Genomic DNA, 27,462 nt, shown 5'->3' with positions numbered 1-27,462 from the left:
TCCACTGGCTCCCTGTACGGTACAGAATCAACTTCAAGCTCCTCCTATTCACATATAAAGCCCTAAATGGATATTCCCCCCCCCCTACATCAAAAATCTTCTAACCCACCTCTCTAACTCCAGGTCCCTCAGGTCGGCCGACTTGGGGCTACTCACTATCCCGCGGTCTAGGCTTAAGCTCAGGGGTGACCGCACTTTTGCGGTTGCAGCTCCTAGACTGTGGAACAGCATCCTTCTCCCCATCAGAACTGCCCCCTCCATCGACTCCTTTAAGTCCAGGCTCAAAACCTATTTCTACTCCCTAGCGTTTGAGGCTCATTGAGGAGGCGCTGTGAACTGTTTTGTATGTGCTGTTATGTTTGCGTGCTACTGTATGTTTCATTTTTTCCTTAGTACCTAATCAGATGTACAGCACTTTGGTCAACGTGGGTTGTTTTTAAATGTGCTATACAAATAAAATTGACTTGACTTGACTTGAAAATGTCCTATTATGTGGTTTTATACAGTGCAATGCTAGACTTGGTATTTATGTTCTGCACAACACTTGCAGTTCATTTCTTTTTGGAACTTTTCTTTGTGATTTTGGGAGGAACCTGCAAACTGGGCAAAACCATGTTTTTGGTGTTTTATAATTGCCTGGCAATTGCAGGCATTCAAAATGAGACCACGAAATAGGACACTTTGGGTTATCACACATGATCTTTTTCCCGCTTTCCCCCTCCTGACAGTAGCACCATTTTTGTCCATCCTGGTCATTGACATTCTATGACCTATTTTTGGAAGGACTGGTAAAATGCTTACCAACAAACTCCGGTAGCACGTCTACCTTGAGGATATATGATATGATGATATGATGAAGTGAGTGGCAGCTGCTACAGCATCTGTCCAAAAAGCATGATTACCCACAATACGCTCAATATGGGGACGGACGCTGGGGTCGGCCAGCTGCGGACCTTTCACCGTCCGGCGCGGCCTGGAACGTGGCAACTACAACAGCCTGACCGCGGGAGAAGACGGCAGGGGAAGAGTAAAGACATTCTGGCCTTCCATCACAGTGAGGAGGGGACTGGGGGAGACTCACTGTGATGGATGGTTCTTTTTTTTGTTTTGTGTTGGTTTGTGATTGTATGTGTAATTGCTTATTTTTATTGCTCTTATTGTTGGACTGTGGGTGACGAAATCTCGTCAAAAAGATTTGTTTTTTTGGATGACAATAAAGGTAATTCTGATTCTTATTCTGATCACTGGTCCAAACCACAAAATAATCCCTCAAGGACAAACATTTGGGCCTGGACCTGGTAGTAGTAAGCACACTCATTAAACAGATGAAGCTCACCATTCACATCCTGAAGACAAAACTGCTTGTCCTCCGCTGCGCACATTAAAGAGATGTCCTTCTTACAGAACGGACATTTAATTTCACAGACACCAAATGCTCCGCAACAATGCTCAGCACACTGAACCAGTCCATCCATATGGTCCATCCAGTGTTGCACCCATATGAGGGTACTTGGGGTTTATGATCAGTCCTGAGTCTTTCACTTTGAAGCTGGAATGCTCAGTATGCATATAATCCTCATAAGCTTGTCTTGCTTGCAGTTCATGATCACAGCCCCATCTGGTTGCCTCGGTGCTAAATCTGCATAGATCGGGGTAGCACACCGATTGATCAGACTAATTGCAGGATCACCTGCATTTGTCCTGCAAGCACTTTTCATTTGTGATGCTGTAATGTGGCCTGTCCGATACCGGAACCAGATATTTACTTTGGCTTGCTGACCAGTGTACGCCTCGACATTCTTTGCCCCTTCCTCAGTAACAGAATAATCAATTTCTTCACACCTCCAGAAGATCAGCATATGTTAAGCTGAATGTATCTTTGTCCGTTAAGTCTGTAAGAATGGGTGCAAATTCTTTAACAGTCTCAGCAGGAACAAATCGTCCTGCATAAGGGTCAACAGTGCTGAGTATGGCCGATTTTGGTGTCATCATGGACAGGTCTAACAAATGTCCACTCAGTGCTTTGCCCTGCAGCAACTCTGATGTTGGACACGAAGCGGATGACACTGTTGGAGTTTCATCTCTGCTTTGTTGCTGGTTCGGCTCCATCCCATCTATGGCAGCATCAAGACATCTTTTCCTCTTTGTTGCTGAAGAGAAGTCAACTTTGTTGACAGGCGCAGCTTTAACCTGCTTTCTCGTTGGCTCCATCCAATATGCTTTGACCTGGGTGACTGTTTTTTTCTCACGAATCCGAACTCCAGCGTCAACACCAAAGAGAAGCGTTGCTACATGGGTACAAACCTGGCCGAGCCCTGCCTTGCAATCACAGTGGGCCAATTGTACCAATAACCCACGGCATCAATAGCTTAGAAGTCAGGCCTACAGCTTGCGAGTGCAGAACCTGCAGTACGAGGATAAGTTAAAAGAAAGAGAAAGAAAAAGTGTTAAAAAAGCTTCTAATAAGTAATAGCAGAAACAAATGATTGAAAACCTACTTTCTCACACACCACTCGTAAGTGTGGACGATTATTTGGGATATATACACTAGGGTCATGTAACCAACCATTTGCAAACTGATTGTAAGCCTCTGATGACTTGTATGCCTGGAGATTATTTGCTGTGTATGGACTGGGGCTTGGGATGAGGTATGCCATGATGTCCATGGAATTCAGTTCTGGCAGTTGGGAAATGTCACGGGATTTCTCAGCTTCAGGAACTAAGTAAGGGTCAATACCAATCACGGAGACTTTATGGACATATCGTGCATGCTCCTCCGTTGCTAGATTGGAGGCATACTGCGACAATTGAACGGATGCTGGGACAGAAGACTGCTTTGCTGATGTCCATGGTAAATGCTAAACTGCAGTACACGGCTTGCCCTCCAGACGGCGATGAGTGGCAACAGCGCGGGTCAGGGGGCGTGAGCTCGCCTGCCGGGCAACCCTCCTATTGGATATTTCCACCATGGGAAAAAGGTTCTGACTGTCTACCCTGTCTATGCCTCTCATAATCTCATATACAATTATTGACTTGATATAAAGAGAGTTGGTAGGTGATGCACAGGAAGATTGTTGTGGGAAGGGCAAGGTTCACCAGTGATGATGAAAGAGTGAACTCGAGTCTCTCCGTAGCTTACAATGATCCATTCTACATGTTCCTTGCCCCTCGTCCTCTTTGATCTGTCCTCTTCACACCTTACCCTTCCAAATCTCTGTCTCCCTCGTCTCCCCTAAAGGGCCTGTCCCACTTAGGCAATTTTGTAGGCGACTGTCGTAGCCGTAGCAGGTCGCCGAAAAGCCGGCGACTGGACCCCCCACGACAATGTCTACGACAAGCTACAACAACCTACAACCTAGTCGACATCAAGCTACGACAAGCTACCGACAACCCAATCGTCGCGAGGACGTCCACCTATGACCACACAGGCGACAACCTACAACCACATTGGCAACACCTACAATAACTGAAGTCAACCTACGTCTACCCGCGACAATCTACGACAAGCTACGACCGTCGGCGATAACTGAAGACAATTCATGTCATTTTGGCCTCTGGTTTTGTCGCCGGTTGGCGTAGGTAGTTGCCAATGGAATTCACCGAAGTCAGCACCGGCGACAACTTAGTCACCTGGCGACAACCTACAAGAGCACCTACGTCAGGAGACGTCAAGCTACGCTCATTGGCGTCAAACCCACTGTGGCCGAATTTTTTTTAAACATCTCAAAATCCAGCGGCGACCAGAGAAGCTACGACTCACGACCATACAGGCGACACCCCGGCGACCGTGTGGAGACAGTCTAGTCGCCTATAGTCACCTAAAAAGTCACCTAAGTGGGACAGGCCTAAAACTCTCAGCCTGAAGGGTCTCGACCCAAAACGTCACCCACTCCTTCTCTCCACAGATGCTGCCTGTTCCGAAGGTAGACACAAAATGCTGGGGTAACTCAGCGGGTCGGGCAGCATCTGTGGAGAGGGAATGGGTTGACCATTCTTCAGACTCGACCCGAAACGTCACCCACTCCCTCTCTCCACAGATGCTGCCCGACCCGCTGAGTTGCTCCAGCATTTTGTGTGTCTGTGTCTTCGGTGTAAAGCTGAGTTTCTCCAGCAGTTATCTGTGTGTGTCTGTCTATCTCCGTAGGGAGTGGTCGCGTCGGGATTCTGCATTGACTGCACCCCCCCCCCCTGCTGCACCATTGCGAGCGTGCCTTTCGCAGAGAGGGGGGGGGGGGAGTGGTGTTGCAGGGTGATGCATGCATGCATGCATGCATGCGTGCTGAGTTGTGCATGTGTGCTGATGCATGCATGTGTGCTGGTGCATGCATGTGTGCTGGTGCATGCATGTGTGCTGAGCTGAGCTGTGCTGTGAGTTGCACGCTGCCGCTCGGTACTCTAGTGAGGAGCCTGCAGCAGCGCCAGGCCCCTCCCCCTCCCCGGGCCAGGCCCCTCCCCCTCCCCGGGCCAGGCCCCTCCCCCTCCCCGGGCCAGGCCCCTCCCCCTCCCCGGGCCAGGCCCCTCCCCCGCCCCGCCCCGCCATCCCAGGCCGCACAGCCTGCTCCTCCCGCACCTCCACCCCGCTCCCGCTCCTCTCGCCGCTGCTGGCGGCCTCTCTCCCTCCCTCCCCCTCCCTCTCTCTCTCTCTCTCTCTCTCTCTCCCACTGTCTCTGCCTCAATGAGCCGCTCCCACTGTCGCCGCCCTCACACACCCAGACTCTGCTCTGCTCGGCTCGGCGGGCATGAGGGTAAACCGTGAGTATTAAACCCCCGTCCCCACTGACCCACCTCCAGTGTAAATAACATTTGGAACATTTAGGAGGACCCAGAATCCAAGAACCGGTTTTGCTGATTGTAGTGAGTGTGTGTGTACAGTGTGTGTGTAGTGTGTACAGTGTGTGTAGTGTGTAGTGTGTGTACAGTGTGTGTGTAGTGTGTACAGTGTGTGTGTAGTGTGTGTACAGTGTGTGTAGAGTGTGTGTGTACAGTGTGTGTGTACAGTGTGTTTGTGTGTACTGTGTGTGTAGTGTAGTGTAGTGTGTGTACAGTGTGTGTGTACAGTGTGTGTGTAGTGTGTACAGTGTGTGTGTGTACTGTGTGTGTACAGTGTGTGTGTAGTGTGTACAGTGTGTAGTGTGTGTGTAGTGTGTACAGTGTGTAGTGTGTGTGTGTACAGTCTGTAGTGTGTGTGTACAGTGTGTGTAGTGTGTACAGTGTGTAGTGTGTGTAGTGTGTACAGTGTGTGTGTTGTGTGTGTGTACAGTGTGTAGCGTGTACAGTGTAGTGTGTGTGCAGTGTGTGTACAGTGTGTACAGTGTGTGTAGTGTGTTTGTGTGTGTAGTGTGTGTGTGTGTACAGTGTGTTGTGTGTGTAGCGTGTGTGTGTACAGTGTGTGTGTGTACAGTGTGTGTGTGTACAGTGTGTGTAGTGTGTACAGTGTAGTGTGTGTAGTGTGTACAGTGTGCGTAGTGTGTGTGTGTACAGTGTGTGTGTACAGTGTGTGTGTGTACAGTGTGTGTAGTGTGTACAGTGTGTGCGCAGTGTGCGCAGTGCAGTGTGTGTGTAGTGAGAGTGTGTGTGCGCAGGGTGTGTGTGTGTGCGCAGGGTGTGTGTGCAGTGTGCGTGTGTGTGTCCTAAACAATCCAGATCATCCCCATTGTCTGTAGGAAAGAACTGCAGATGCTGGTTTTTTGGTCCTCCTAAATATTCCAAATGGAATTTAAACTGGAGGTGGCGGAGTAAACCAAAGATAGACACAAAATGCTGGGGTAACTCAGCGGGACAGGCAGCATCTGTGGCGAGAAGGAATGGGTGACGTTTCGGGTCGAGACTCTTCTTCAGACTGAGAGTCTGTCTGACATCTGAAGCAGGGTCTCGACCCGAAATGTCACCCATTTCTTCTCTTGGTTCTTGGTCCTCCAAAATATTCCAAATGGAATTTAAACTGGAGCATCCAGAGATGCTGCCTGTCTCGCTGAGTTACTGCAGCATTTTGTGTCTGCCTTCGGTGTAAACCAGCATCTGCAGTTCCTTCTTGCACATTTTGTCTGCTGCCTGTCCCCCACTGAGTTACTCCAGCAGTTTTGTGTCTCTCCTCGGCAGTGAATAATCTCTTTTCTTCAAACCAGAGCTGCTATTATTCCAGCCTTGTTTTTCCTGGGCTGTGGGAAAGCCCTGACATTTAAACCTGCCCCACTGTTGCTTATTTTAAAAAGTTGCATGAAGCTTTGTAAAATAAAGAAGTTGGGGTTTTTTCTCAATAGAGTCATTCGGAGAACGGTTGCTATCACTCAGTCAAAGGTCTGGATAGATATTTTTTTAAAGTGGGTGATTTATTTTTAAAATGTAATTTTCCTTGTAGTTGAGGAATCCAGTGACAGAGTTCAGTTGTTGTGATGGATTTTTGACTTTTTAATTTGGTCCATAGCCATAATCTCTCGCCCTTCAGCTGTTTGAGATATCCGTGCTCCTTCAATTCTGATGATCCTTTAGATTAGAACAGGGGCCTCCAAACTTTTCAGCATGAGGGCCACATTATGTATTTGGCACATTTTTGCGGGCAGTAGGAAAAAATAAAGTGTGAGTTTTATAAATTTAATGAACTCAACAAAGTTTAGACTAGGTTACGTTAGATTAAGAAAGGTTAAACTAAGTTAGGTTAATTTACATTAGGTTTATATGGCAACAAATAAATAACATTCAATTTTTAAAAGTGCTTGAAATATTGTAATATAGATATACCATAGGTATACAATTATTTATAACACAGAAACAATACAGTGACCATCACTGGGGGAGAGAGAGAGGGGTAGAGGGGGGAGAGAGAGAGAGGGGTAGAGGGGGGAGAGAGAGAGTTGGGGGGGGGAGAGAGAGAGGGGGGGGAGAGAGGGGGGGGGAAGAGTCGGGGTAGAGGGAGCAGCAGGTGAGAGTGGGAGTGCAGGGAGGGGGGGGGGAAGAGTCGGGGTAGAGGGAGCAGCAGGTGAGAGTGGGAGTGCAGGGAGGGGGAGGGGAAGGTGTCAGAGGGTCCGGTGAAGGAGTGCAGCCACTTGCAGGGGCTGCTCCCACCCTCTCTCCCAGAGCCAGCGAGATCTGGGCCGCTGCTCCACTCTCTTCCCCGGCACCGTCTCCCTCTAACGCAGCGAAATAAGAACAAACACATGTGTAGTTGTTGTCAGAAGCCCCGCATCCCCGGGGTGAGCGGCGGTGGCGGCAGTGAGGAGGGAAGTTTCACTCGTGTTTGTTCTTATTTCGCTGCGTTAGAGGGAGATGGGGGTCAGGGAAGAGAGTGGAGGAGCGGCGCAGATCTCGCTGGCTCCGGGAGAGGGAGTGGGGAGAGAGGGAGGGAGAGAGAGAGGGAGGGGGGGGGGAGAGAGAGAGAGGGAGAGGGAGGGTGCAGGCCCCGCAAGTGGCAGCGCTCCTTCACTGGACCCTCTGACACCCTCCCCGCGCTCCCGCTCTCACCCGCTGCTCCCTCTACCCCGACTCTTCTCCCCCCCCCCCCACCTCTCTCTCTCCCCAGGGTGAGCGGCGGAGGCGAGGAGGGAAGTTTCCTTGGGTTTGGTGTTTGCGAGGGGGCGCTGCGATCTCTTGTCTTGTCCCGGCTCTGGGTCGGTGGCGATCTGCTCTTCGGTGAACCTTCGCCGGGCAGCTTCTGCCTTCAGTCCCTGCCGCGTAAGAGCTTGCCGCGGGCCTGATAAAATCTCGTGGCAGGCCAGATGTGGTCCGCGGGCCATAGTTTGGAGATCCCTGGATTAGAAGATAGACACAAAATGCTGGAGTAATTCAGCGGACAGGCAGCAACTCTGGAGAGGAGGAATGGGAGACGTTTCGGGTCGAGACCCTTCTTCAGACATCTTCAGATCCTTTAGATTATCCTGTTCCCAAGATCTAGAATTCGCTCCCTGGATCTTTCCACTCGCTTTCTTGTTTATGATGTTCCTTCAACTCTACTTTTCGACCAAACATTTGATCATTTTTTTCATAATGGGACCCCTGAGCTGTTTAATCGCACTTCTGTGAAGTATCGAAGGACATGTTGTTATGTAAAGATGCAATTTTTATCCAGTCATTGACGGTTCTGCTGTCTGAATCTGTGAATTAATTGAAATATAATTGTTGATCTCTCTAGTAAATGTTTCAAACATGCACGTTTTACGTTTCCATAAATAGATCAGAAAGATGAATTTACCTCCCCTGCCATTTAGCAAAGAATAAAAAAGTCACCTGTGGAGGTTAGGGGTATAGTTCATGATCCTTTAATTTTTGTGTGCAGAGGAACATTAGAAGCAGCACAAGGTTAAGAATGCAATCGAATCCTTGTTGTTAAGAGAGTGCTAAATATCTACATTAAGCCACATCACTTTTTTCTTCCCCCATTTTAAGCATAGGTGGCCTAAAGAATTTCAGCTCTGTGTTTCCAGCTTGGTTCCTCAGGCAACAGTAAATCCTCTGAGGAATGCCTATTGTGTATCCACAACGCAACACAATAAAATGAGGATGTGCTTGGCATCTGCTGCCTTCCACCTTTTCTTTAGAGGGTAAAAAAGCCCCTCTGTTTGTTTAATTTACTAGTCTGTACATTAAATGTAGCTATTGAGTTACCAGACAGCTTTAATGTGCCTGGAAATTGATGTACAAGAACAAAAACACATTTTTGTTTAACATTTAATGTTTTTTTCTACAAAAAAATTGTAAAACGGGTAGAACAAAAGTGCAAAAGGATTTTTATTTGAACATTGATCTCTGCTGTTATGAATATTTCCACTAAACACTTAATGGAGGAGGAATAGGCATCAAGTAAGAAGTGAAATGGTGGAAAAAAAACTGCAGGTGCTGGTTTAAATCAAAGGTAGACACAAAATGGTGGAGTAACTCAGCGGGTCAGGCAGCATCTCTGGAGAGAAGGAATGGGTGGATGCTGGTTTAAATCGAAGGTAAACACAAAATGATGCTGGTTTAAATTGAAGGTATTCTTTCTCTCCAGAGATGCTGCCTGACCCGCTGAGATACTCCAGCATTTTGTGCCTACCCAAGAAGTAAAATGGAGTAGTTTTGAGAAGACATTCGAAGGGAAGAGCCAGGTGTGGGTGGAAGGGAAAGAGACAAAGTACATCTGGAGGAGAATTGCAAAGGACAGGGAAATGTTGCTGAGCATTGACTCAGCATGAGGTAATATGGGAGATGTCAACTACTGCCTAGGTTTCAAATAACAAAGCATAGCCTGGAAAGGAAGGGGCAAATGGTAGCTGGAAATGTTTGAGGTACATGGTTGAGAAAGATCCCATCCATGAGGTTGAATATGTGAAAACTGAGTTTGGAAAACAGATCTTAAAGTTGATTTCTGGGATCATATGGAGACATGATGGATAAGTAAGGATAATGGAGGTGCTGAATTGCAGAGTTTTGCACTTGGTGACATTTGTGAAGGTTTAAGCAGGGAAAGGTGGTAAAGAAGACATTGGAAAAAGTTGATCCCTGAGATAATGATGTATGAGGATGTCATTACTGATGAACAGTAAACGGGTTGGATGAAAATCATAGCAAGGATTCAGTTGTAGGGTTCAGCTTGGATCAACATGAATAAATCCAAGATGAGGTATTCCGTACCAGGACAGTGGATTTGTCCTCATTCTTCCCCTCTTCCATTATAGACCCTCCCTAGGGTCTCCTCGATATCCCGCAGCTCCGCTCTTGCTCCCCCTTCCCCCCAGTCGTAACAGGGACAGAGTCCCCCTTGTCCTCATCTTCCACCCCATACGTACAGCATATAATCCTCCGACATTTCTGCCACCTCCAGCGGGATCCCACTACTGGCCACATCTTCCCATCTCCACCCCTTTCCGTTTTCCGCAGAAACCGTTCCCTCCACAACTCCCTGGTCAACTCGTCCCTTTCCACCCAAACCACCCCCTCCCAAGGTACTTTCCCCTGCAACCGCAGGAGATGCAAGACCTGTCCCTTTACCTCCCCCCTCGACTCCGTCCAAGGACCCTAACAGTCTTTTCAGGTGAGGCAGAGGTTCATTTGCACCTCCAATCTCTTTTACTGCATCCACTGTTCTAGGTGTGGACTCCTATATATCGGCCAGACCAAGCGCAGGTTCGGCGATTGTTTCGCTGAACGTCTCCGCTCAGTCCGCCTAAACCTACCTGATCTCCTGGTTGCTCAGCACTTTAACTCCCCCTCCCATTCCCACACTGTCCTGGGCCTCCTCCATTATCAGAATGAGGCTCAGCACAAATTGGAGGAACAGCACCTCATATTTCACTTGGGCAGCTTACACTCCAGCGGTATGAACATTGACTTCTCTAACTTCAAGTAACCCTTAGTTTCCCTCACTCTCCATGCCTCCCCCTTCCCAGCTCTCCCACCAGTCTTACTATCTCCGACTACATTTTATCTCTGTTTGCTTGCCTAAATGTTCCTAAAACGTTGCAAAAGTACTTGACTCAACTACCTATTCCGGATCTCGTTCCATACACCCATCACCCTTTGTGTGGAAAAGTTACCCCTTGGGTTCCTATTAAATCTTTTCTCCCCCCTCACCTTAAACCTATGTCCCCTGGTTCTTGATGCCCCTACTCTGTGCAAGAGACTCTGTGTGTCTAACCTTTCCATTCCTCTCATGGTTTTGTAGACCTCTATAAGATCACCCTCATCCCCCTGCGCTCCAAGGAATGGAGCCCTAGCCTGCTCTACATCTTCCTATAGCTCAGGCCCTCGAGCCCTGGCAACATCCTCGTAAAACTTCTCTGCACACTTTCCAGCTTGACAACATGTTTCCTATAACATGGTGCCCAGAATGGCAGCCTCACCTATGTCTTATACAGCAGCAGCATGACCTCCCAACTTCTATACTCAATACTCGGACTGATGAAGATCTTTTTGACCACCCTATCTGTCTGTGATGCCACTTTCAACGAACTATGTACCTGTACTCCGAGATCCCTCAGCTCTACCACATTCCCCAGAGCCGTACCATTTACTGTGTTGGCTCTGCCCGGGTTAGTGCTTCCAAAATGCAACATCTCACATTTCTCTCTATTAAATTCCATCGACCATTCCTCAGCCCACCTGTCCCAACCGATCGAGATCCTGCTGTAATTTTTGACACCCAACTTCACTATCTGTAACACTTTTGTGTCATCTGTAAACTTGCGAATCATGTCATGTACGTTCTCTTGGCTAGATGTAACTTTAAAACTTTTCACATTCTCAGCTACATTTACAAAGGCTGAGGTAGTCAGAGATTGAGAAAACATGATGTACTTATTCACAAAGAAGGTGTTTCTGAACCACTGAACAGAAAGAAGTGATCATCTGTAAAGCTTTCAGGAGGAAGAATTGCAGGGATAGGCCTGGCCTGCAGCAATTTTTAAAGAATATAAAGAATAATATGCTAACCAAAAGTAACCATGTTATTTTAAGCTGCACCTGGGTGTTGCAAATGCTTAGTAAGATATTGTGCTCTCTGCAAGGAAGATGCATGATTATTACAGATGTAGCATATTAATCCTGTTCCATTGCAATCTTATACTGTTGATGTTCGGGTATGATTTTGCAAAGAAATTCAAAGCTCTTCCTGCCAATGTGGTAATTGTTTAGGTATTTGAAAGAATGAAAGCATTTGGCGAGTCCATGCAACTTCCAGCATGTATCTCATTGTGATCTTTAGTTTATGAAAAGGCAGATAAAGTTAAAAGCTGATTTGATGTTTGTTTTGTTTTAGCCTGGTCATGAAGCTTACTCATGGAAATTGACCTGAAATATCTGAAATGTTTCGAGGGTTATTTGTATTTCATGAAACAAACTGTAATAAGCCTACATAGTAAATCAAGAGACCTCTGTGGCAATGGAGGTTATAAAAAGTACCCTGAAATTTCACAGCATTTGGTGGGTTTGAAAATAGATTACAGTGACAGTACAAGCTCCTAATGTTGACAGTAAGATGTATGTCAATATTAAGTGTATTTAAATTGTACATTTTATGGAATTTGGAAAGGCAACGCATGATATGATTGAGGTTTTCTGGACTTTGAAAAGGACCATTGGAGGAAATGGAAACATTGTCCAGTGATGGGAGTGCTTAGTGAGGCAAATGGTTGCTACCCTCAAATCCACGTCAAACACCTCAGAAGAGAACCTGAGAAACACTTCTGCAAGATGTCGGCTGATTTGTTGGGAAATACATTCACACACTCACTGTCGCATGTCTGTCTTTCTGTTAATATGTTGATTATATCCCAGGAAGTCACAGGATGGTTAGCGTGGCTACATTGGAATGTTTTTAAATAAATTAATATTAAGACAAAGTGAAAGCAACTTTGTTCTGGGACATGCTATGTGCCAAATATAGTTTGTTGTTTCCACACACACTCCTCTCCTTGCTTCCCTGTTGTTCTGCAACTGTGTCCGTGTGTGTGTTTGTCTGTCTGTCTGTACGTGCTCTCTATATACGGTACATCATTGTTCGGCTGTCTTGTTTCATGGCATTCTCAGAACCTTCCATAATGATCAGCATCAATAAGTCTCAGTATGGGGAACATTACTGTCCAGAAACAGGTTCTGTTGCTGCTTTCAAAGATAATAATTGGATGCTGAAATGTTGCCGGGCTACAGGAGAAGATTGTGGAGGTGGGATTGTTGTTGTGGGCTTGATACGTTGTCTGGCCTGCTTCTGTCGTTTGATGGTTCTATTAATGCTGTATCACTATGCACATTGATATGAAAAAGTTAAGCAATGCATGTAGGCAGCAGTTTTATTTTCTTTACTAAGTTATCTTTCAAGATATTCTTGACTTCTCACTTTTGCAAATTCTTTCTGATAGGACCTTCAGCCAACTGACGTGTGGGGTGAAACAGTGATGGCCACACCGCCTGTACCTGGTCCAGGGTTGCCCGGAGCATTTTCTGGACCTCAAGGCCAGGCAGGACGTGAAGTTAATACAGCTTCTCTCTGTCGAATTGGCCAAGAAACTGTGCAAGACATTGTCTCAAGAACAATGGAGATTTTCCAGCTTCTAAGAAATATGCAGGTCAGTGACTGACCGATAAATTCTTACAAGATGAGTAATTTATCCTAGATGCTGTTCATGATCAGCAGTATGGAACATGCATGAAAACATGAGTAATCAATGGAGTGTGGCAGTGTACAGTTTTTGTATTATTTTGCAGCTGATATCAAATTTGATAAACAAAAGAACAGAACCCTGGGGCAGGATGGAATAGCAGATGCTGGTTTACACCAAAGATAGGCACAAGATAGTACATCAGCGTGTCAGGCAGCATCTCTGGAGAAAACAAATAGGTAACATTTCAGGTCGAGACTCTTCTTCAGACTGAGAATCTGGGGTGAGGGAAATTAGAGATATGAAAATGTACAGAACAAATCAGAGCCAGCATCGATGACCAGTGAAAGGTGGAGCCTGCAACAGTCCATGGTTGTCTGTAGAAGAGGTAGTAACGAAGGGATAAAAACTGAAACGAGCAGGATGAATGGGAGGGGGAGGGTCAGAGAGAGAGAGAGGGAATGCAAGGATTATTAGAAATTATAGAAAGCAATATTCATTGCATTGTACTGGGTTGTAAGCTCCACATGCGAAATATGAGATGCTGTTCCTCCAATTTTCGTTTGGCTTCACTTTTGACAGTGGAGGAGGCCCACAACAGAAAGATCAGTATGGGTTGGGGATTTAAAATGTTTTGCAACCAAGAGGTCACGTAGGCCAAGGCGGACTGAGCGGAGGTGTTCAGTGAAATGATCCTTGACAGACTCGCGCTTTGAAATCCTTCCGTATGCTTAGTCGAGTCGCATATATCAACTCTTTCTTCGTAATTTAGTCATACATTTTATGACCATTGTTCTTTTATTAAATACCAAGAGAATTGGGATGTGTAAGGAAAAAGCAAAATAGAAAACACAAAAAAAAAAAAAATCTTTGTGTTGCAAAAATAACCTTTCTATAAATAGCAGAATATACTCATGATAGGCCTGACATTGTACATTGTACATTGTACACTGACATTGTACATAATAGTCGTTTTTCACACGTGAATGTAGCGCAACGTGTATGTGCATTTGGCGTGCATACCTTTTTGTTTTGCTGAAAAGTTGCATTACGCGCCATATTATGAATTTCGATGTAAAATTGTGAATTTTGGATATCAAAATTATGAATTTGTAAAATTAAATGTTAGGAGGTCTGTTCCACATGAAGAGGAATGTTAACGCCCCAAAACTGTGTGGGTTTTGGTCGGTCCATTTCAAACTAAAAATTCTGTATTCAGGAATGCGGAGATAAGACTTTTCTTTGCCTTCCATCACAGTGAGGGTGTGCCTGGAGCAATCACTGTGATGGCTGTTTGTGTTAAAATTGTAATTGTGTGTCTTGTGTTCTTTATTGTCTACTGCCGGACCCTGACGTGAGAGGACGCTGGCGCTATTTGTTCGCCGCTTCTCCGTCAGGACAGTTCGTTTGTTTGTTTTTATGTCTTGACTGTATTGTAAAGCGTCTTTGAGCATTTGGAAAAGCGCTATAAAAAATAAATGTTTATTATTATTATTATTATCCCTGCAGTTTGAACAGGAGGGGTTGACTACTTCTAAGGGATCACCTAACTGTTATAATATGACTGCGTGCCTTAGGTTTAAATCACTATTTTAAAATTAAATTGAGTCAGCTGTGGCTGTGGGAAATCGAGTTCAAGTTCCCTCGTGCATGTCTGCAATTCGGGGCAAAATTCCAGCTCTTCCAAACTTCCCTGTTTATTCCTGCACACATCCCTGAGATCTCCAACCTAGGGAAATAAACTGAATTTTGTATTATATCATTATGTTCTGAAGTATCCAATCAATGACTGATTTAGTTTAGTTTGGAGATACAGTGTGGAAACAGGCCTTTTGGCCCACTCTGTCCCTGCCGTCCCATAGCCCCGCCCCATACACTAACACTAACACGCACTAGGGACAATTTACAATTTTTACCAAAACCAAATTAACCTATAAAGCTGAACATCTTTGGAGTGTGGGAGGAAAGCGGAAAGCGGAAAGCAGAGCACCCGGGGAAACCCCCGACAAGACCCGTAGTCAGGATCGAACCCGGGTCTCTGGCACTGTATGGCAGCAAATTGTTGCCATTTATTTCCACTTCCAACTTCCTCTAATCTTTTTTTGGGTGAATATTATACATGTTAGAATAAGGATCAAATATGACAATATGTGTTCATTACAATGTTTTGTCACAGCGTCCAGTTGTTGTTCAGTTTGGCTTTTAGTTTGGAGATATGGCATGGAAACGGACTCTTCGGCCCACCGTCCACACCGACCATTGATTATCCGTTCATACTGGTTCTATGTTATCCGTTTTTGCATTCACTTCCTATATTCTAGGGCCAATTACTCGGGCGGTCACGGTGGCGCAGCGGTAGAGTTGCTGCCTTACAGTGAATGCAGCACCGGAGACCCGGGTTCCATCCTGACTACGGGTGCTGTCTGTACGGAGTTTGTACGTTCTCCCCGTGACCTGCTTGGGTTTTCCCCGAGATCTTGGGTTTCTTCCCACACTCCAAAGACGTATAGATTTGTAGGTGAATTGGCTTGGTAAATGTAAAAATTGTCCCTTGTAGGTGTAAGATGGTGTTAATGTGCGGGGATCGCTGGTCGGCGCGGACCCGGTGGGCTGAAGGGCCTGTTTCCACGCTGTATCACTAAAACTAAAATTAACCTACAAACCCACACGTCTTTGGAATATGGGAGGCAACGAGCATCTGGATGAGACCCACATGGGCCCAGGTAGAATGCGCAAACTCCATACAGACAGAACCTGAGGTCTGGATCGAACCCGGGTGTCTGGTGCTTTGTGGCAACAGTTTTATCATATGCGCTACTGGACGTCATGGAGATGTACAGCACAGAAATAGACCATCAGCCCAACTCATCCATTACAACCAAGCTGCCTTCCTGAGCAAGCCTTATTTGCCTCCTTTTCTCTAAATTCTTCCTATCCACGAACGTGTTCAAATATCTTTTAAAAGTTGTTCTACAACACTCCCAATGGCATGGTCACTCACTGTGTATATCTTGCTTTTTAAAATCTTTGTAAAAGTATAATTTAACGCTTTCGGAGTTGAATTCCACCTGTCCTTTGCTCTCTTTCCCAATTGATCTTGATCCTATTGTAATCTTAGACAACCTTCTTCGCTATCCACCGCACAACTAATTTTAGTGTCAACTGCAAACTGATCATCCCACCTATGCTCTCCTCCAAATTGTTAATGTTTATGACAAACAGCAGATGACCCAGCATTGATCCCTGCATCATTCCACTGGTCACAGGCCTCCCATCTAAAAAACAACCCTCCATTACCAGTCTCCGACTTCTTGCACTGTTAATTTGGTATAACATTGGCATGATCATCCTGGATCCCATATGGTCTTGTGGGCCAATCTACCACGTGGGACTATGTCAAAAAGCATTGCTAAAGTCAATGTAGATAACATTTACCACCCTGTCCTTGTTTACCCTCTTAGTAGCCTCTTCAAAAAAAACTCGTTGGACAATTTCCCAAACACAAACCCATGCTGATTTTCTCTAATCATTGGTGCGGCATGGTGGCGCAGAGGTAGAGTTGTGGCCTTACAGCGCCAGAGACCTGGATTTGATCCCGACTATGGGTGCTATCTGCACAGAGTTTGTACGTTCTCACCGTGACCGCGTGGGTTTTCTCTGAGATCTTTGGTTTCCTCCCACACTCCAAAGATGGTGGCCGAAGAGCCTGTTTCCGCACTTCATCATTAAACTAAACTAAAAATCCTTGCCTTCCCAAATGCAGATGGATTCTGTCTCTCAGAATCCCCTGCAGTAACTTTCTCACCACTGATGTTCGACTCACCAACTCGGTTTAGAGATACAGCGCGGAAACAGGCCCTTTCGGCCCACCGGGTCCATGCCAACCAGGGATCCCCGCACATTAACACTATCTTATACCCACTAGGGACAATATTTTACATATATCGTGGTGATAGCTGCTGATCATTGATTGCATCTGTGTTGCTTGGGAAGTATTGTGTGGAGATAGTAAGGAGTAAGACCTGTGTGATCTCCCGGACAAGTTTCGATCGCCTAGCTTGGGGTCGGAGAGGAATTTCCCGGATTTTTTTTCCCAAATTGGCCTGGGTTAATCATTTTTGACGCATCATTTTTGACGCATCTCTGCCTTTATCTCCCGCAAAATCTCATCTCCCTGTTCGCTACTCCCGCGACATAAATTCATTGACTGCCAGTAAATTCTCCGAGGCTCTCACAGCTGCCCCCAACATCTGCACTATTGAGGCCTCTCCCCCCCATCTCAGCACTGAAGATCTTGCCTCTTTATTTAATATCACTTGCTCTTCCATCCTGGATTCTATCGCTCCCCTTAAAATGAAAAAGCCTAAGCCCAAAGGTCGGCCGTGGCTCAATGACACCACCAAAGCCCTAAGAAGGGAGTGCAGAAAATCAGAAAGGAGGTGGAAATGTGACAAGCTTCAAATTTCCTTCGAAATTCTGAGAAACAATCTTCTCAAATACCAGGAAGCAGTAAAGTCTGCTAGAGCACAATACTTCTCCGACCTTATTTCCAAAAACTCTCATAACTCCAAGGTCCTATTTAGAACAATTACCTCTGTCATATGTCCCGCCCCCAGTACCAGCTTAGTTGGGTCCCCTGCTAAGTGCGAAGAATTCGCTAAATTTTTCACCACAAAGTTGAGAACATTAGAATGAACATTTCCCCTCCCACCCGTGACCTAGCTGTCTCACTAGTCTGTTCATCTAAATTGGACTGCTTCCCACCCGTCACTCTATCCTCCCTTGCAAAGCTTGTCTCCGCTATGAAACCTGCAACCTGCCCCCTTGATCCTGCCCCCACTGCCCTTCTGAAGGATGTCATTGCAATAGCCGGTCCCAGCATCCTCTCTATTATCAACAGTTCTCTGGCCACTGGCACTGTTCCAACCAGTTTCAAGCACGCGGTGGTCCAGCCCCTACTGAAAAAACCTAACCTAGACCCCACCTTGCCTAGCAACTACAGACCCATTTCCAAACTGCCATTCCTGTCAAAAGTCCTTGAAAAGGCAATTCTAAACCAATTAGTGCCCTACCTGCACCAATACACCATCCTGGAAAGTTTCCAGTCAGGTTTCAGAGCCCACCACAGCACAGAGTCTGCCTTGTTGAAGGTACACAACGACCTGCTTCTCGCCATCGACACCGGCGACTGTGCAATCCTGCTCCTTCTCGACCTCAGCGCAGCGTTCGATACAGTGGACCACACCATCCTTATTGACCGTCTCCGGTACGCGGTTGGCATTGATGGCACTGCCCTGAGCTGGTTCGCTTCGTACCTCAAAGATAGGAGTTTCGCCATCAACATAGGCAGTTATTCCTCTGCTCCAGCTAGCCTCTCCTGCGGAGTTCCACAAGGCTCCATCCTAGGCCCCATTCTCTTCTCTCTATACATGCTCCCCCTTGGCCAAATCATTCAAAGGCATGGCATTTCTTTCCACTGCTATGCCGATGACACTCAGCTTTACCTCCCCCTGAAACCCAACAACCAGTCAAATTTAAACAGCCTCTTACACTGCCTTGAGGACATAAAATGTTGGATGGCACAGAACTTCCTCCAATTAAATGAGAGCAAGTCTGAGGTCATCCTATTCGGCCCCCCCCGACTCCATCAAATCGATAACAGGCAGTCTTGGAAGTCTATCCTGCCTAGTCAAACCGCATGTCAAAAACCTCGGCGTGATATTTGACTCTGCATTAAAATTTGATAAGCAAGTCAACGCTGTGGTAAAAGCCAGCTTCTTCCAACTTCGAACCATAGCTAAAATCAAACCTTTCCTCCAATTCGACGACACAGAAAAAATCATTCACGCTTTCATTTCCTCCCGCCTAGACTACTGCAACACTGGGATCAGCCAATCTTCCCTGTCCCGCCTGCAACTGGTCCAAAACGCCGCAGCGAGACTCCTGACGGGTACCCGTAAAAGGGACCACATCACCCCGATTCTGGCCTCTCTCCACTGGCTCCCTGTACGGTACAGAATCAACTTCAAGCTCCTCCTATTCACGTATAAAGCCCTAAATGGACATCCCCCCCCCCTACATCAAAAATCTTCTAACCCCCCTCTCTAATCCCAGGTCCCTCAGGTCGGCCGACTTGGGGCTACTCACTATCCCGCAGTCTAGGCTTAAGCTCAGGGGTGACCGCGCTTTTGCGGTTGCAGCTCCTAGACTGTGGAACAGCATCCCTCTCCCCATCAGAACTGCCCCCTCCATCGACTCCTTTAAGTCCAGGCTCAAAACCTATTTCTACTCCCAAGCGTTTGAGGCTCATTGAGGAGGCGCTGTGAACTGTTTGCGTGCCACTGTATGTTTCATTTTTTTCTTTAGTACCTAATCAGATGTACAGCACTTTGGTCAACATGGGTTGTTTTTAAATGTGCTATACAAATAAAATTGACTTGACTTGACTTGACTTGGGTTTTTATCCGGTTTTTCGCCTCTCCCAGGAGATTACTCAGTTCTTTTGGGTGGGCGGTTGGAGCAGCGGCCGGGCGGTAGGTTTGGAAACCGAGCATGGGGCTTTGTTTTCACAGAGGCCTAGGAGCGGTTGGAGTAGCGTCCGGGCGGTAGTTTTTGGAAACCGAGCACGGAGCTTTGTTCTTACAGAGGCCCAGGAGCGGTTGGAGCGGTTGGAGCAGACCACACTGCAACGTTCCCAGTTAAGGGGGAGTATGAGTGCCAGGGCAGTTTATTGTTCTGGGTGTCGGATGTGGGGAATCTGGGAGTCTGATAGTCTTCCAGACATCCACATCTGCGCCAGGTGCGACGAGATGGGGCTCCTAAGGGTCCGTATTAGGAACCTGGAGCGTCAGATTGATGACCTCCGTCTGGTCAGGGAGAGTGAGGAGGTTATAGAGAGATGGTCACTCCAAGACCACGGGAGGTAGACAAGTGGGTCACGGTTAGGGGGGGCAAGGAGCAGAGGCAGGGCTAGAGAGTACCCCAGTGGATGTACCCCTTGGCAATAAATACTCCTGTTTAGGTACTGTTGGGGAGTACAGCCTACCTGGGGGCAGCGACGTCGCCCGGGCCTCTGGCACGGAGTCCGGCCCTGTTGCTCAGAAGGGTAGGGAAAGGAAGAAGAGAGCGATAGTGATAGGGGACTCTATAGGGCGGCACGGTGGCGCAACGGTGGAGTTGCTGCTTTACAGCGAATGCAGCTCCGGAGTCTCGGGTTCGATCCTGACTACGGGTGCTGTACTGTAAGGAGTTTGTACGTTCTCCCCGTGACCTGCGTGGGTTTTCTCCGAGATCTTCGGTTTCCTCCCACACTCCAAAGACGTACAGGTATGTAGGTTAATTTGACTGGGTAAATGTAAAAATTGTCCCTAGTGTGTGTAGGATAGTGTTAATGTGCGGGGATCGCAGGGCGGCGCGGACTTGGTGGGCCGAAAAGGCCTGTTTCCGCGCTGTATCTGAAATATGAAAAATAATATAAATAATAATAATAATATAGTGAGGGGGTCAGATAGGCGATTCTGTGGACGCAGTCGGGAGACCCGGATGGTAGTTTGCCTCCCTGGTGCCAGTGTCCGGGATGTATCTGAACGTGTCCAAGATATCCTGAAAAGGGAGGGAGAGGAGCCAGAGGTCGTGGTGCATATAGGTACCAACAATATAGGTAGGATAAGGGAAGAGGTCCTGAAAGGAGAATTTAGAGGGCTAGGAAGAGAGTTAAAAAAAAGGACTTCCAAAGTGATAATCTCAGGCTTACTGCCTGTGCCACGCGACAGTGAGAATAGGAATGGAGTGAGGTGGAGGATAAATACGTGGCTGAGGGACTGGTGCAGGGAGCAGGGATTCAAGTTTCTGGATCATTGGGACCTCTTCTGGGGGAAGTATGACCTGTACAAAAAGGACGGGTTGCATCTGAACCTGAGGGGAACCAATATCCTGGTGGGGAGATTTGCTAAGGTAATTGCGGAGACTTTAAACTAGTACGGTTGGGGGGAGGGACTCAAACACAGATAGCTAATAGGCAGTGTGTGAGGCAGGAGACAGAAAAGGGAAACACTCAGACCCAATATGTAGGAGAGAAAGAAGTGAAAAGAAATAAACTGAGAATAAGAAATGATGGGTCCCTTAAATGTGTATATTTTAATGCTAGGAGCATTGTAAGAAAGGTGGATGAGCTTAGAGCCTGGATTGACATCTGGAAGTATGATGTTGTGGCGATCAGTGAAACATGGTTGCAGGAGGGTTGCGATTGGCAATTAAATATTCCAGGATTTCATTGTTTCAGATGTGATAGAATCGGAGGGGCAAGAGGTGGGGGTGTTGCATTGCTTGTCAGGGAGGATATCACAGCAGTGCTTTGGCAGGATAGACTAGAAGGCTCGATTAGGGAGGCTGTTTGGGTGGAACTCAGAAATGAGAAAGGCTTAGCAACACTTATAGGGGTGTATTATAGACCGCCAAATAGGGAACGAGAATTGGAAGAGCAAATATGTAAGGAGATAGCAGATATTAGTAGTAAGCACAGAGTAGTGATTGTGGGTGATTTCAATTTTCCGTACATAGACTGGGAATCACATTCTGTTAAATGGATGGTTTGGAGTTTGTAAAATGTGTGCAGGATAGTTTTTTGCAGCAACACATAGAGGTACCTACCAGAGAAGGGGCAGTGTTGGACCTCCTGTTAGGAAATGAGACGGGTCAGGTGACGGAGGTATGTGTTGAGGAGCACTTTGGGTCTAGTGATCACAATGCCATTAGTTTCAATATAATTATGGAGAAGGTCAAATCTGGACCAAGTGTTGAGATTTTGGATTGGAGAAAGGCTAATTTTGAGGAGATGAGAAAGGATTTAAAAGGAGTGAAATGGGACATTTTGTTTAATGAAAAGGATATAATAGAGAAATGGAGGATATTTAAAGGTGAAATTTTGAGAGTACAGAGTCTTTATGTCCCTGTTCGGTGGAAAGGAAAGAATAATAATTTGAAAGAGCCGTGGTTTTCCAGGGAAATTGGACACTTGGTTCGGAAAAAGAGGGAGATATACAATAAATATAAGCGGCAGCGAATAAATGTGGTTCTTGAGGAATATAATGAATGTAAAAGGAATCTTAAGAAGGAAATTGGAAAAGGGAAAAAAAGATATGAGGTTGCTTTGGCAAGTAATGTAAAAGTAAACCCCAAGGGGTTCTACAGATATGTCAATAGCAAAAGGATAGCGAGGGATAAAATTGGTCCATTAGAGAGTCAGAGTGGACAGCTTTGTGCTGAGCCGGAAGAAATGGGGGAGATATTAAACAATTTCTTTTCTTCGGTATTCACCGAGAAGAAGGATATTGAATTATGTGAGGTAAGCGAAACAAGTAGAGTAGTGATGGAAATTATGAGGATCAAAGAAGAGGAGGTACGGACACTTTTGAAAAATATAAAAGTGGATAAGTCTCCAGGTCCTGATAGGATATTCCCTAGGACATTGAGGGAAGTTAGTGCAGAAATAGCAGGGGCTATGACGGAAATATTTCAAACGTCATTAGAAACGGGGATGGTGCCGGAAGATTGGCGCATTGCGCATGTTGTGCCTTTGTTTAAAAAAGGTTCTAAAAGTAAACCTAGCAATTATAGACCTGTTAGTTTGACGTCTGTGGTGGGAAAATTAATGGAAAAGATACTTAGGAACAATATATATAATCACATGGATAAACAAGGCCTGATTAGAAACAGTCAACATGGATTTGTGCCTGGAAGGTCATGTTTGACTAATCTTCTTGAATTTTTTGAAGAGGTTACCAGGGAAATTGATAAGGGCAAGGCTGTGGATGTTGTCTATATGGACTTCAGTAAGGCATTTGACAAGGTTCCACATGGAAGGTTGATTAAGAAGGTTAAATCGTTGGGTATTAATAGTGAGGTTGCAAGATGGATTCAACAATGGCTGAATGGGAGATACCAGAGGGTAATGGTTGACAACTGTATGTCAGGTTGGAGGCCAGTGTCTAGTGGAGTACCCCAAGGATCTGTGTTGGGTCCACTGTTGTTTATCATTTACATTAATGATCTGGATGATGGTGTGGCAAATTGGATTAGTAAGTATGCAGATGATACTAAGATAGGTGGTGTAGTTAATAATGAAGTAGATTTTCAAAGTCTACAGAGAGACTTGGGCCTTTTGGAAGGGTGGGCTGAAAGATGGCAGATGGAGTTTAATGCTGATAAGTGTGAGGTGCTGCATTTTGGTAGGACAAATCAAAATAGGACGTACAGGGTAAATGGTAGGGAATTGAGGAATGCAGTGGAACAGAGGGATCTGGGAATAACTGTGCATTGTTCCCTGAAGGTGGAATCTCATGTGGATAGGGTGGTGAAGAAGGCGTTTGGTATGCTTGCCTTTATAAATCAGAGCATCGAATATAGAAGTTGGGATGTAATGTTAAAATTGTACCGGGCATTGGTGAGGCCGAATCTGGAGTATGGTGTGCAGTTCTGGTCGCCAAATTATAGGAAGGATGTCGACAAAATGGAGAGGGTACAGAGGAGATTTACTAGAATGTTGCCTGGGTTTCAGTACTTAAGCTACAGAGAGAGGTTGAACAGGTTGGGTCTTTATTCTTTGGAGCGTAGAAGGTTGAGGGGGGACTTGATAGAGGTTTTTAAAATTTTAAGAGGGACGGACAGAGTTGACGTGGATAGGCTTTTCCCTTTGAGAGTGGGGAAGATTCCAACAAGGGAACATAACTTCAGAATTAAGGGACAAAAGTTTAGGGGTAACATGAGGGGTAACTTCTTTACTCAGAGGGTGGTGGCTGTATGGAATGAGCTTCCGGTGGAAGTGGTGGAGGCAGGCTCGATTTTATTATTTAAGAGTAAATTGGATAGATATATGGATGGGAGGGGATTGGAGGGTTATGGTCTGAGAGCAGGTAGATGAGACTAGGTCAGAGAAAGTGGTCGGCGTGGACTGGTTGGGCCGAACGGGCCTGTTTCCGTGCTGTAATTGTTATATGGTTATATGGTTATATACCAAGCCAATTAACCAACATACCTGTACGTCTTTGGAGTGTGGGAGGAAACCGAAGATCTCGGAGAAAACCTACGCAGGTCACGGGGAGAACGTACAAACTCCATACAGAGGGCGCCCGTAGTTCATGGTGGAACCCGGGTCTCCGGCGCTGCATTCACTGTAAGGCAGCAACTCTACTGCTGCGCCACCAGTTCTCTGGCTCATTCTTGTAACCCTTATTTTTAAAAAAGGCACAAGTTCCTCCATCCTCCATCTTCTGGTCCATCACAAAAATCTCTACCAGGACCTCAGCAACATCTTCCCATGCTTCCAAAAACGTCCCGGCATACATTTTGTCAGGTCCTTTTACTTTTGACAGCACAATAAATGTACATCACCACCAACCCAAACAATCCACATTTCACCATTTAGTTACTCAGCAGTTTTGCAACAGCTAAAGCACATTGTACAAGCTTGCATTCTTGGTAATGTTTGCTGATGGTGCATGATGGGAATGTTGGCTGTGATCTCGGTGGAGTTTACTATTCATTCATTTTAATTGTATGAATGTTTTAAATCTGCCCCTTCGTGCCAGGAGGTGGAGTTCTTTACCTCATTTTATATGAAACCAATATACATTGCAAGAACTGTCAGGTGATTTTTTTGCGTTTGACCAAAGTAATGAGTGTATTAAAAAAAATGATATGTAGTTTCATCTCTGGACACTAGGGTATGTCAAACAACATCTTACAATGTGCAGCCCAGATATTGCAGGGAGTTGACAGCATATCTCAACCTGTATCTCAACGTTCTGTGGATCTTGCTGGGATTTCCCAGCTTGTATCTGATAGAAGCCATAAACTGAGCCCTTGCTACGTTAAACCTGAAGGGGGCTCCAAATCCCCAACTATTGGAAGGCCAATTGTGTGGTTGCTGGGAAGGAAAAAGATTAATTTAATTTCTATAACATTTATTTCCAGCATGTTGAAGGATTTCAATTAGGTGTTTTTGAGTACTTCCACCTTTCAAAAGTAAAGTAAAGTTTTTTAATAGGTGTCCAATGCTTAGCATTGAATGTCCACAATATTCTGTAAAATCTGCGTGGCATAAAGAGATGGTAAAGATGGGGAGAGTGTTTATCCGGCTTTCAAAGGGTTTGAAGTGGTTTTGTGAATGGGGCTTGTTCTAACACACCCACGTTACCAATGGTACAGTTCCCGCCTTGCCTCTGCTCAGGGCCTTGCCACTCAGCTTTGAGGACCTCTGGCACCTAGCACATGGATGTGATCATGAAGAAGACCTGCCAGGGCCTCTACTTCCTTGGTAGTTTAAGTAGATTCCATGTGTCATCGTCAAAAGCATCTATGTGAGGCGGTGCCTCAAGAAGGCTGTAACTACCAATGAGGATCCGAGCCACGCCCTCGTCTCACTGCTATCATTGGTCAGGAGATACTGAAGCCAGAAATCCTACACCAGTTTCAGGAACAGCTACTTTCCTACAACCGTTAGGTTCTTGAACCGACCTACACAACCCTAATCTAACCTTAGCAACAGAACACGAGGCCCTGCAGCGGCTTGTGGCTCGACTGGATCGGGCACCACTAGAAGAGACTGAGCACGCAGATGGGGTTCGGCCTGCAATGGCAGTGCGATGGAGCAGCGGTAGAGGATGTCTCCAACACCGTTTGGCCAGGCTGACCCAGCACTGCTGCCAGTACTACGGGCCTTCAAGGCCAAGTGCACTTAAAACAACATGGACTTTGAAAATGGTGCCAAAACCTGGCGACTCTTGTATATCATCCCAGTGGACTAATGCTATATAGTTTGTACTTAATCTAGGATTGTGCTTATGTATAGTAATACTTTGAACTGTATGCAAATCCAAATTTTATTGTACCTCAGTACGTGTGACAATTAAGAACCATTGAATCATTAATTGTGTTTCTCTCATGTCTTTGCATGTTCAATTTCTTTGACTGCCTTGCAGAATTCATCTGAGTATATATGCCTGTGATGTTACTGCAAGCAAGATTTTGTTTCTACCTGTACCGTACTGTACTTGTGCACTTGACAATAAAATCAGCTTGACTTGTCTTGTCAGTCTACTGGATCTGGAAAAACTACGTTTGGGAGAAAGGGGAGCTTTGGAAGAGCTGGGAGTTCTCTTAAATAGCAGGGATGCACGCAAGAGAATTTCTACTCTCCCATTTAGCTGGTGACTTTCCATTGCTACAAGTGGCTAGTTTAAATACAAAATGGGAAAAATCCAGAACCATGTCTACCCCAATTTTAATTTGAGTTTTTTGTTTCACAGAATTTGTGTGTGTTGCAGGATTGGCTCCATTTGCACTTTGAGATGATTTACTACATTGCAGAGGTTTCTCTGGCGGTGCTGGCACAAAGGGCCAAATGGCCTCCTCCTGCACCTATGTTTTCTATGTTTCTGTAAATTATTGCAATTTTGCAAATTCATAAATCCGTAAGTTATAGGAGCAGAATTAGGCTATTCGGCCCATCAAGTCTACTCTGCCATTCAATCGTAGCTGATCTATCTTTCCCTTTCAACCCCATTTTCCTGCCTTTTCCCCAAAATCCCTGACACCTGTACTAATCAAGGATCTGTCAATCTCTGCCTTAACAATTTCTATTGACGGCCTCCACAGCCTTCTATAGCATTGAATTTCACAGGTTAACCACCATCTGACTAAAGTAATAACCTCTCATCTCTTTCTAAAAGTATGTGCTTTTATTCTGAGGCTATGGCCTCTGATCCTAGAATCTCCCACTAGTGAAAACATCCTCTTCACATCCACACTATCCAGGACTTTCACTTTTCGGTAAGTTTCAATGAGGTCCTCCCGCACCCTTCTAAACTCCAGCGAGTACAGGCCCAGTGCCGTCAAACGCTCATCATGTTAACCCAATCATTCCTGGGATCATTCTTGTAACCCTCCTCTACAGCCTCTCTAATGCCAGCACATCCTTTCTCAGATATGAGGGTCCGAAAACTGCTTTCTGAATTCTCTCTGCATTTGGAAAATAGTCCACGCTTTTATTCCTACAACCAAATAAATGGCTCCACATTTTCCTACAAATCCCTTCTACAGAGTCCCAGCTTTCTCTACATTACCTGCCCCTTCACCTATCTTCGTATCATATGCAAATCTGGCCACAAAGCGTTGAATCCCCTCATCCAAATCATTGATATACACCGTGAAGAGTAGCAGTCCCAGCACCGACCCCTGTGGACACCGCTAGTCATTGGCAGCCAACCAGAAACAGCCCCCTTTACTGCCACCCTTTGCCTTCTGCCATCTGTGCTAGCATCTTCCCTCTGATACCACGGACTCTCATCCTTAGCAGCCTATAATAAGAATTATTGAGAGTGGAAATCTAATTGTTCCACTT

At 45.8% G+C, this 27,462-nt stretch overlaps 1 protein-coding gene across 6 annotated transcripts in view; it reads left to right on the top strand.

Moving 5' to 3' along the window:
* Nucleotides 1-4,546: 4,546 nt before the first annotated feature.
* Nucleotides 4,547-27,462, top strand: part of med30 (mediator complex subunit 30) — a 50,333-nt gene continuing 27,417 nt past the window's right edge. For 2 of the 6 annotated variants that reach the window (XM_078398471.1, XM_078398466.1), the window contains exons 1-2: nt 4,547-4,752; nt 12,825-13,031. In XM_078398471.1, the coding sequence (XP_078254597.1) occupies nt 12,861-13,031 (171 nt within the window). In that variant the 5' untranslated portion in view covers nt 4,547-4,752; nt 12,825-12,860. Of the gene's footprint in view, nt 4,753-4,808; nt 4,855-7,957; nt 8,040-9,102; nt 9,166-9,831; nt 10,004-12,824; nt 13,032-27,462 lie in introns of those variants that run through there. The other 4 variants (XM_078398468.1, XM_078398469.1, XM_078398470.1 and 1 more) reach the window with 4 other exon arrangements.

The sequence above is a fragment of the Rhinoraja longicauda genome, chromosome 4, assembly GCF_053455715.1.
Source record: "Rhinoraja longicauda isolate Sanriku21f chromosome 4, sRhiLon1.1, whole genome shotgun sequence".
NCBI lineage: Eukaryota > Metazoa > Chordata > Chondrichthyes > Rajiformes > Arhynchobatidae > Rhinoraja > Rhinoraja longicauda.
Note: the sequence above shows the minus strand (reverse complement) of the source record. Positions and strands in the feature narration are given on the sequence as shown.